The sequence below is a fragment of the Neophocaena asiaeorientalis genome, unplaced genomic scaffold (assembly GCF_003031525.2).
Source record: "Neophocaena asiaeorientalis asiaeorientalis breed wild unplaced genomic scaffold, Neophocaena_asiaeorientalis_V1.1 scaffold264, whole genome shotgun sequence".
Classification (NCBI taxonomy): domain Eukaryota; kingdom Metazoa; phylum Chordata; class Mammalia; order Artiodactyla; family Phocoenidae; genus Neophocaena; species Neophocaena asiaeorientalis.
The window spans coordinates 510296-521614 of record NW_020185332.1 but is presented as its reverse complement, the minus strand read 5'-3'; the positions used below and the strand labels follow the sequence as shown (position 1 = coordinate 521614).

At 51.2% G+C, this 11319-nt stretch overlaps 1 protein-coding gene across 1 annotated transcript; it reads right to left on the bottom strand.

The window, feature by feature from the left end:
• Positions 1–3019: 3019 nt before the first annotated feature.
• Positions 3020–4452, bottom strand: LOC112393157 (adenylyltransferase and sulfurtransferase MOCS3-like). The gene is given in 2 exon segments (XM_024735249.1): positions 3020–4047; positions 4050–4452. Coding segments are annotated over 2 exon segments (1365 nt in total). The 3' UTR covers positions 3020–3085.
• Between the last annotated feature and the right edge of the window lie 6867 nt (positions 4453–11319).

Sequence of the window (11319 nt, the reverse complement as noted above, 5' to 3'; positions counted from 1 at the left end):
GTTTGCTTCTTCTCCTTCTACTTTTCCAGCAAAGGGAACAGCAAGGGTAAAGGCCGTGAGGTGGGAAAGGGTTTGTAATGTTCTAAGAAGAGCAAGAAGGTCAGGAGAAAACAAGGGAAGTGTGGCAAGGGATGGAGTTACAAAGGCAGGGGTATGGGTAGGCTGAGGCAGCTTCCTACCGCCCCTCCACGGCCGGTCATCGTCCAGGTTCAAGTTTGTCGACCCCCTTACTGCTCAGAAGCCTGCCATGGCTCCCCAGTTGGCCCTCCATTTCCATGACACCCAGCGCTCCGCACCTAAAGGTTCCTTGGGTACCTCCTCCCGGTCCACCCGGCCTAGACCCTTGAGAGAGCACAGCCATTTGGGGTTGAAAGACAGGCTCCACATAATGGGGTCTCTTAGAGCGAGCGAGTGACAGCTAGTCACTGCCGACAGAATAAGAAGACCGTGCTTTCCTGTCTGCTCAGGACTGTTCTGCCTCTGCCCGGCGTCGGCGCAGCCCTCCTAACCCCGCCCACCCAGGTCCTGCCCCCACGTAGCCCCGCCCACTGCTGGCCCCGCGGCCCCGCCTCCCCGCAGCCTCGTCTTACGCGGCTCTCGCGCTGCTGGTCTGGCTGAGTCAGGCTTAGGCTGCCGTCGGTATACTGACCCAGGATGGCTGGGACTGGAGACTGCGAGGAGGAACAGGAGAGGCAGAAAGGGGTGCGGCCAGGTCGGGGAAGGAGCGCTGGACCGGAAGCCGGACAACCGGGCTCCCCATGGGGGCATAATCTTGAAGCACTGCTGTGTGGCCTGAGGGAACTTGCTGAACCTCTCTGGGCTGCATGCATTCAACGAAAATTTACTACAGGCCAGGTGCTGGGGATGTGGTAGTGAACAGGAGCCATGTGGTAATACAAGCCTTGGTGAAGAGTGTGATGAATCCCTGAATCGCTGCTTTCCATCCTACTGACTGGGTGACTTTGGGCAAGATACTCAGCTTCTCTATATTTCCCTATCCTCATCTGTAACTGGGGAGTAAAACACCCACCTCCTAGGGTTGTGAGGGTTAAATGACAGTATACTTAGAAAGTCCTGGAAATTGTGCCTATTAAGCAGTCTTACTAAGAGCATAACAAGCTTCATTATTAGCTGTTGTTATCTGCACCCTCTTGGAGCTTATTCACTGACTTTTTAAATTCACTTTTTTATTGAAAATTTCCTTTTCATTATGAACTATTTCAGACATATAAAAAAGAGTAGAAACAGTGTCCCCATCACCCTATTTAAGAAATAAAGCATTATAAATACATTTTCTCTGCTCGACTTTAGTCATACCTTCATATCCCATGCCCTGGAAGCCTCCACCCCATCCTCTACACTGCTCACAGTTTGTGAGAGATCCAGATAATACACAAGTCAGATCCTGCCATAACCCTGCTTGAAAACCTCCACTTCAGACAATAAAATCAAACACATCCGCTTGACATCCAGGCCCTTTGCTTCTGACCCGCCCCCACTGACCCTTCCTGTTTGAACTCTGCCACCCAAAACCAGAATTCCCCTTAGCATTTCTTAAGTGTCCCTGCTCTTTGTATATGTCGGCCCCTCTGCTGGGGTTCCTGTGTATTCCTTCTTCTCTCTCCTTCACTCATTCCAGGAGAAGCAGCATCCTTTGGTCCCCCAAGGCTCCCTGAGTACTGTGCCACTGGGATGTATGTGTGTGTCTCCCCTAGGCTGTAAGCTCCTGGCAGCAGGTCCATGGCTGCTGCATTTTCATCTGCTCCTAGTAAAGGCAAGGCATACACTGGACACCACAGTCGTAGTTGAGTGTGTTTGGGGCACTGTGCTAGGGTTCGGTTGGGGTGGTCATCCAGTGACTCCAGCTCCATGCTTTTCATGGGGAACTTATGGTCCATCAGCTTTGAAACCTCTGGGGAAGAATCCAGAGGTCCTTAAATGGGGGCCTAGTTTTGTTTTGTTTTAATACAGAAATTTATTTAATCTGATAGGAGGTATTTATCTACAGTAAAGCAATAACAAGTAATATTGGTCAAATATTCAAAGTTCTTCACCTGAAACTGCAAAGGAGAGAAGAATGTTCATTATTTCACTTTAATTCAATATTGTATTTGGCATTCTGGCCATACAGTAAAGACAAAAATAAAAATAACAGGTTGGACAGGGACAAAAGGACAGGGGAGGGCAGAAGGCTGGGACCTGGGACTTGAAGATTCCAAAGCAAGCCAAACCATACAGTTTAGAAATTTCTGTACGTGTACAACATAAGGTGGACCCTGAAGTTAAGTCTAAGAAAAAATCAGCAATTTATAAAAGAAACTGACATGCTACAAAGGTGGTTTCTATCTTGCTAGACTGTAAATATCTTACTTGGCTATTAATTGAAAATATTTAATAGAATGACCACTTCCCAGCTAATTTTCATTTTAACGTTTTAACAATTTACATTTTAAACACTGATTTCTCTAGGGCATGTTCCATCATTTGAATTAGAAATAACACCCAAAGAATGTCTTAGTAAACAATAAACTTAACTATATCATCCGTGATCAATTCAGTAAGTATATTACAGCTTTCCAAGCAATAAAATGGACAAGTTTAAAGAGCTTTTTAATTGGGAGATTAAAAAAAAAAAAAAAAAGGCAGGACACGCAAATGACCTGCAGTTCAAAACACAAAGTCCTGTCACTTACATTCTATCCCACCTGTTCAACACACCATCCAAGTGCTGCAAACACAAGACAGTTCAGAACTAAAAAAAAAAGGCAGGACACGCAAATGACCTGCAGTTCAAAACACAAAGTCCTGTCACTTACATTCTATCCCACCTGTTCAACACACCATCCAAGTGCTGCAAACACAAGGCAGTTCAGAACAGTGTTATAACCCCTTAACTGCTACATCACCCAGTAAGTTACAATTAAAAGGCTCCTTATAAAAAGAAGTCTACCTATCCGCAGATATTGGAGAATCCCAGGCTCTTCCGTACATTACTGAAAAAAATGCAAGTACATTCATAAAGGCAAAAAAACTTTAGGTAACATGACAACCCACATCTTTCGCTGGTCAGACTCTACCGGCCATCTCAGTATTGCGGAAACGTTCCATCGATTTTGGCAGCCCAGGCCATGAGGCCTCCCACAACATCCCGAACTGTTAAAGAGTCTAAGTCTGTCCAGGACTGCAGGATCTTCACGGCTTTCTGGGAGTCATTGCCCAGTTTGCAGATCACATAAATGGGGAGAGATGCCCCTTCCTGTGTGCCCTGCTTCCCTTCCCGGATTGCTTCTCCCAAGAGTTTCAAGCTCTCCGCATTCCTCCGTTCCAAATGTTTCAAAGGGATGTGTAGGGAGTGAGGCAACCGACACAGGTCCACCTCCACTGGAGGCCTGACGTCCAGCAACACGTGGGGTGACCCGGAATCCAGAAGTCGCTTATAGTAGACGACAGAAATTCACTCCTCCGGGCTCAGCAACTGTAGGCACCGGCACTTATCGGTGGCTGAGAAGCCACAGAAGCTTTCATAGTCCTGCAGATCAGTCACAGTGGGCCGCTCCCCGCAAGCTGCACAGTCGGGCCTGCGCCTCCGCAGCTGAATACAGCGGAAATGACCTCCGAGGGCACCAAAGAGCAACAGGCTGCCACTGTAAGAGGGGCCCAGACCTGCAGCGATCTTCAACACTTCCAGCGCCTGCAGGCAGCCCAGGACCCCGGTAACCACACCAAGCACCCCGCCATCCGCGCAGCTGGTCACCGTCTCCGCCGGAGGTGGTTGCGGAAACACGCAGCGATAGCAAGGCCCACCGCCGTAGTGGTAGACTGTGAGTTGGCCCTCGAAGCGCAGGGCGCTGGCCGACACGAGGGGCCGGCCGGTTAGCACACAGGCGTCGTTAACCAAGTAGCGAGTGGGCACGTTGTCGGAGCAATCAGCCACCACGTCATAGCGGCCGACCAGGTCTAGCGCCATGGCTGACGTAAGCGCCTGGGCGTAGGGCACGCACTCCACCGCCGAACTGAGATGGCGCAGTGTAGCGCCGGCCGAAAAGAGTTGGCCTGGTCGGCCAGTTCCTCGCCGTGCAGCACCTGGCGGGCCAGGTTGCTCACTTCTACTACATCGTAGTCCCCACGTACCAGGCGGCCGACGCCGGCCGCTGCCAGGTACTGCGCCAGTGGGCAGCCGAGCCCCCCGCAGCCCACAACCCGCACGGACGCGGTTGCCAGGCGCAGCTGTCCCTGCACGCCCAGCTCAGGCAGCACGAGCTGCCGGCTGTAGCGCAGAATCTCATCTCGGGACAGGGCGGCCTTCGGCGGCAGGGGAGACACCGGAACCAACCGCTCTGACTCCTGCTCGGCCAGAAGAGCCGCCGCCAGCCTCCGCTTCAGGGAACTCAGCTCCTCCTCACGCTGGGCAACTTCAGCCTCCAAAGTGAGCACCTCCTCCCTGGCCGCCATTGCAGCCTCTTTGGGAAGTTGTCCGGGGGCCTAGTTTTTGTTTTTTAGATCGGTTTTTTTTGCAGTACGCGGGCCTCTCACTGCCGCGGCTTCTCCCGTTGCGGAGCACAGGCTCCGGACACGCAGGCTCAGTGGCCATGGCTCACGGGCCCAGCCGCTCCGCGGCATGTGGGATCTTCCCGGACCGGGGCACGAACCCGTGTCCCCTGCATCGGCAGGCGGACTCTCAACCACTGCGCCACTGCCTAGTTTTAAAGAAACTGCAGCACAGTGTGATTTACTGCAGTGCCCAACTTCCCCCTCCCAAGCCCCTTCCTACTCCTTCCCTCTTCTCCCTCAGTCCCTGTTTCCTCTCTCTGAGGACCAAGCGTTCCTCATGATGATTGGATCATCCCCAGGGGCGAAGATGTGAACTATTCAGTGACCACGTCATGGATCCAAGAGGCTTGTGGGTTTGGGGAAACCAAGTGGATGCCAAGCTTGGCTCCAGACAACCTAGGTTCTAGGAGCAAAGAGGAGATGCTTCCAGAGCGGGGACTCCTGGCCTGTTTTCATAATGTCAGATATATGTGCAGTGCAGATTCTCTTCACAGAGAGAGGAGAGCCGGTCTCCATTGGAAGTAAATTGATAAGTGCACTCTGACTCTATAGGGAGGAAGCTGTGTGCCGAGCAGGGGTGTGGGGATGGCGGGGAGAAGAGGGACACTTGCTTCTATGGACATTTTGAATTTTGTACTATGTTCACATCTGACTTATTTTTTAGTTTTTTGTTTTTTTAATGAAAACATATATTGGATGGAAATCAGAAGAGCTGGGTTCCAGTATTGCAAATACCAGTGACAAGCCCGTTCACCTTGGTCTCTCTGAGCCTCACTATTTTTAACCACCCAGTTCTCAAGCTCAAAGAGTAGGCACGAGGGAGACCTTTGTAAACTAGATGGGGCTGAGTGTACTTAATTATGATTTCCTCTTCACTCAGTTCATCTCAATAGACAATCACTGAGGCCTTCTCTATTGGCATAGTGTGTGGATCTCTGTATATAAGTTTGGGTGTGTATGTCTGGGCATGAGGGTCTGGGTCTGTGTCTGTCTGTGTGTTTGGACATGTCAGGGTGGGGTCTGAGGTGACTGTGAACTTGACCGTTACAGGGTCCCTGCCCCAAGGAGCTCCTGGTACAGCAGGACAGGTGGCCAAGTGAGCAACTTCCTCTGATGCTCCTGAACTCTGCTCAGGGCCAAATAAAAAGGGATGAAAAATGTGGATGCACAGAAAAGGCAACATGGATTCAAACAGGGGCCTTCGCCCTGGCTGTTCCCTTTGCTTGGAATGCTCTTCCTCGGAATCCTTAAGGTAGACCCCCTTACCTCCTTCAACTCTTTGAGCAAATGTCACCTTCTCAAGGGGGCCTACGTGACCACCCCATTTAAACAGCAACTCCACCCCACACTCCCCAAACCCATCCCTTTTTTCTTCTTTACCCAAAGCCCTTATTTTCAATGATAGTAAAGTTATCTATAATAAATCTTACTTAAAATGCCCTATAGTTGGGACTTCCCTGGTGGCGCAGTGGTTGGGAGTCCGCCTGCTGATGCAGGGGGCGCGGGTTTGTGCCCCGGTCTGGGAAGATCCCACATGCCGCAGAGCAGCTGGGCCTGTGAGCCATGGCCACTGGGCCTGCGTGTCCTGAGCCTGTGCTCCGCAGCAGGAGAGGCCACAGCAGTGAGAGGCCTGAGTACTGCAAAAAATAAAAAAAAAAATTTTTTAAAAGCCCTATAGTTTACTCATTTGTTTTAACGGTCTGTTTCCCTTGCTTCCTTCATTAGAGTGAAAGCTCCCTGAAGGAAGGGACCCTGTCTGTTTTGTTCACTGCTGTCCCCCCAGTGCCTGGAAGAGTACTTGGTGCAGAGAAGACACTCAGTAAGTATCCATGAGTAAGGTGGTGATAGGCTGGGTGTTCGGGGGAGGTGGCAGAGGGGCCATGACCTTGCCTGGGGCAGTAGCCGGAGGTCTGAGGCTACCAGCAGTGGACTAAAGGGCCACCTTGTGATGTGGGATCTGGTGGACAGGTGGGTGGTGGAGGAGGGACACTCCGGTGGGCACAGGGAGAAGACATGGCCTGGAGGAAACTTGAGACATCTGGGGAGCCATTCTGTATGTCCCAACTTCCAGCTCAGTGTCCATCCCTTTCCTCTGTCACCCTGAGAATCAGAGCCTGTTGATGTGGGGGAGGGGAGGTTTGAGGGCCCAGCTGGTTTGTGGGGAAGGTGATGGTGGACCCATTCATGAGAATCAAAGGCCACCTGGAGGTCCCTTGGCTAGGAGAGGGTACCTGTTGGAGTGCAGGGGGTGCCTTTAGAAGGGAGAAGGCAGCAGAAGTCCCTGTGATGGTGATGGTGATGGCTGGATCGTAGACTCAGTGAGAGCGGCCTTAGCCCCCAGCCCCCAGCCCCTGGGGCTCCCAGGATTCTATCCTGACTCCTTGGGCTAGGCTTGGGGCTGGTCTCAGCTGTGCCATGTCCTGACTGTGCAGCTTAGGCAAATCACTTCACCTCTCTGGGCCCTTCAGTTCCCTCCTCTGTCAAATGGGAATGATGTTCATACCAGTATTCCCCACGTCCAGTCAGTGGAGAAACTGAGGACATAATGGGTATGACTGTCCCGGATAAAATTAGCTGTTATTATTTTAAGGGACCGGGGGTCGCCTGAACCACAAGAACGCTACTACACTGTACCTATGCAAGGTGACTTTCTCTGAGCCCTTACCAAGCCCAGTGCTAAGTGCTTTATGTGTATTAATTCTTTGACTGGAGTGTGGATTGGAAAACATGGGGAAAACTATCATCAATATGTATGGACTGTAAAGATGACAATGATGAGGGAGGAGGAGGATAAAGATATCTTGCAAAGCAATGTAATTAACAGAGTCAACAGTCTTGGAGCTCCTGGGGGCTTTGCAGACTGTGTGCCCTGGCCCCTTGGCAGCTCTGGGCCTTTGCTTCCTTCCTCTGAGTGGCTAACATCCTCAGAGCACAGGCATCCAGCCCCCCATCCTTAGCCCCCAGCCCCTGGACGAGGTGTTTAGGCCCCGAGCCAGGACAGCCCCAAGATTCCTATTCTGGCACAGCTCGGCTGCAGCCCCAGGAGGGCAGCCAACAAGGGGCCCAGCGGCTTATCGCTGCGCAGTGACTCTCCAGCGGGCAGACTGTCTCCGCTGCCGCTGAGCCAGGCTGATAAAGAGGACAGACCCTTGTGTTTACAGTGGCTGGGAGAGTGGGGCCTCCTGGGGGCGGCCCCATCTCCTCTGGGAACAGACTGTCTGTTTGCTGAGATACCATCGCATTCCTACAGCCCCAGGATGGATGAGGGCGGGATGGGGTGTGGAGATGGGAGGGAGGAGGACATACGACAGCTGCCGGCCCTCTGTTCCCCTGGGGCCCACACTGAGAAGGCTGACACTGGGTCTTCCGGTGGGTCTATGGTTTCCTGGTCTGATTGTTAAGCACTTCATAAAGGTCAATGATAGCCAACATGGGCATTTCTCTCTACAGTTTATAAAGTATTCTCAACATTTATCTTTTTTGGTTTTCCAGATAACCTTCCATTTAGGTAGTTTGGGGTCATAAAGTTTCACAGAAGAAAGATGCCTAACAAGACTGGAGCAGAGGACCAATGACGTGACCAGACATTGGGGCAGGGGCTCTGCATGACCCTCAGCTGACCAGGTCACCCCACAATAAAAGCCACCACTTACGTAGCGCTTGCTGTGCGGCAGTGACTATCAAAAGCACTTGAGGTATGTCAACTCATTTAATCTTCACAACAGCCCTTATGAGGTAGGTACTATCATTATACATTTTACAGATGAGGAAATTGAGGCAGACACAGGTTAAGTGACTTGCATACGTCACACAGGCAGAAAGTGGGAGGGCTGGGAACCCCAGCAGTATGACTCCAGCATCTCCAATTTAACCACTGGACTACACTGCCACCTTAAAGCCAGCTTATGATATGTATATGTCTCTACCCTGCTTACAAAGGCAGCAGGCGTTTACAACTGCAAAGGTGGCCTGGCTGAGGCAGGAACTGGCTTTGGAATTAGGCCTGTGTTCAACTTCCAGAACTGCCATTAATGACCCCTGAGGCTGACCCTCGCGTCTCTGAGTCTCAGCTTCCTTCTGTGGAAAGTGGAAACAGGACCGGCCTTAGCAGTGGGCGTCAGAGATGTTGTATGTGAAGGGTCTGAGACACGGTAGATTTTCGTTAAATAAGTACTCTTATTACTGTGACAGCTGAGGTGGGGAGGTGGCCTGCCCAAAGTTGAAACTTTAACGGAGTATCATTTAAAAAGAGAGGCCCGACCACTCAGCTATGGGAACACAGAGGAGGGTATTGGGTGGCTTCATAGGACGCACATATGGTTGGGACTCTGGCTTCAGAGTTGGACAGACTTGAGTTCAAATTCCAATATCCAGCCCTTACTTGCTGGGTAGGCTTGGGGAATTGCTTAACTTCTTTGAGTCTGTAAAATGAGACCACTAATAGAACCTTCCTTATAGGGTTGTAAAGAGTGGATGAGATTGTTCAGGATGGATGAGGGCGGGATGGGGTGTGGAGATGGGAGGGAGGGTGCACTGACAGGTACATGGTAAGTGCTCAATAAATACTGCTGCCATTATTGCTCCTGGGGGTGGGAGAGGGAGTGGTAGACAGAATAATTCTCCCCCGGACCAAAGACGTCCATGTCCTAATCCCTGGAACCTGTGACTGTGTTAGGTTACGTGGCACAGGCGAATTCAGGTTGCTGGTGGTCACGGGCCCAGCCACTCTGTGGCATGTGGGATCCTCCTGGACCGGGCACGAACCCGTGTCCCCTGCATCGGCAGGCGGACTCTCAACCACTGTGGCACCAGGGAAGCCCAAGTGTTCTTGTAAGTGGAGGAAGGAGGGAGAGATAGTCATTGTCAGAGTGACGTGAGTGACAAAGACTCCACCAGCCATTCTTGGCTTTGAAGATGGTTGAAGGAGCCATGAACCAAGGAATGTGGGCTGCCTCTAGAAGCTGGAAAAGGCAAGAAAATGGACTCTCCCTTAGAGCTTCCAGAAGGTATGCAGCCCTGCCAGCGCTCTGATTTTAGCCCAGTGACACCCATTGTGGTTCAGATGTCCTGAACTATAAGGTAATAAAATTTGAGTTGTTTTAAACCACTAAGTTTGTGGTAATTTGTTATAGCAGCAAAAGGAAACTGATACAGGATGTGAGTTGGTCCTTGAAGACTGGCAGGATATAATAGGCAGAGGTGGGGCTAGGACACACAGGAAGAGGAAACTGTACCCAGTGGCCTTTAGGCTAGAAAGCGCAAGGCATTTTTGTGTTCTGTGGGAACCCCTGTGTGGTTCTTTGCAAAAACAGACACAATTCTCCATCCTAGTCCATATCCCCTTGGAAGTGTAACTAGGCAGCTCCCCCCATCGAGAGATAGAGTCTACTCCCCCATCCCTTGAATCTGCGCTTGGCCTTATGACTTGCTTTGATCAAACATATGCAGGTTCCAAGCCTGGGCCTCAAGAAGCCTTGCACACTTCTGGACTCACCTTGCTGTCCTTGGAACCCTGCCACCAGTTTATGACCAAGCCCAGGTGTGACAGGCAGCCCCTAAAATGGCTCCCAAGAATCTCCCCCTCCTGGGATTAATGCCCTGTGTAATCGCACAGTGTTGGCTGGGCCTAGTGCCTCGCTTCTAACGAGTAGAATACAGCAAAAGAGATGGATTGGCACTTCTGCTATTAGGTTATGAAAAGACCGTGTGACTTCCATCTTGCTCTCCTTTTCTTACTCTCCTGCTGGCTTGCTTTGAGGGAATCCAACCACCATGCCGTGAGTGCCCTGTGGAGGAGCCCACACGGCGTGGATATGATGTCTCTGGTCAAAAGCCAGCGAGGACCCGAGACCCGCCAAAGTCACGTGAGTGAGCTGAGAAGCAGATCCTCCCCTATTTGAGCCTTGAGATGACTGAAGTCCTAGTTGATACCTTGCCTGTAGCCTTGTGAGAGGCCCTGGGTCAAAGACACCCAGCTAAGTGGCACTTGGATTCCTGACCCACAGAAACTGAGAAAATAAAGGTTTGTTGGTTTTAGCTGTGTAATTTGTTATGCCACAACAGATAACTAATATACCACTAGGCTAGTCTGCTGGATTGAGTGACATCAGGCCCAGTCACTTGCTTTCACCCAGCCGACAGCCATACAACCACCAGACATGTGAGCGAGGCTGTCCCAGATCAGCTAGGCCCCAGCCAACCTGTTTGCTGCTTGCAGACATATGAGTGAGCCAAGCCAAGATCAGCCGACCCTGGCCCAGATCAGCAGAAGTTCTGCTGACCTTAGACTTGTTAGCAATAATAGACATTGTTGTTTTAAGCTACTGAGGCTTGGGGTGATTTTTTTTTTTTTTACCCAGCAATAGCTGACTGATGTAACCTGTATTGCCAGTGGGTTATGGATGTAGTAGGAACTGAGGCTGAGAAGCTGGGTAGGGGCCTGAATGAGGAGGGATTTGATGTTAATTTGCAGGCAACAGGAGCAGGTTTTTGGGCAGCAGGTTAAGATGATCAGAGCTGTGGTTAAGGAAGTTTCCTGGGGCAGCAGGGAATGGCATGAATCGGAGGCACGTGGTCATTGGGAGGCTGCTGTCAGTGAGCAGATGAGCAGCGACAAGCCAGAAATTGGGTAGGGGTGAGGAATGGGAGACAGCAGAGGTAGAACCAATGGAACCTGCTCTGGATTAGGTTGGCGGCAGGGCAATGGGAAAGTGGGAGTCAACACCCAGGTTTTGATCCTGGGTGACTGAATGGTTGGTGGTGCCATTG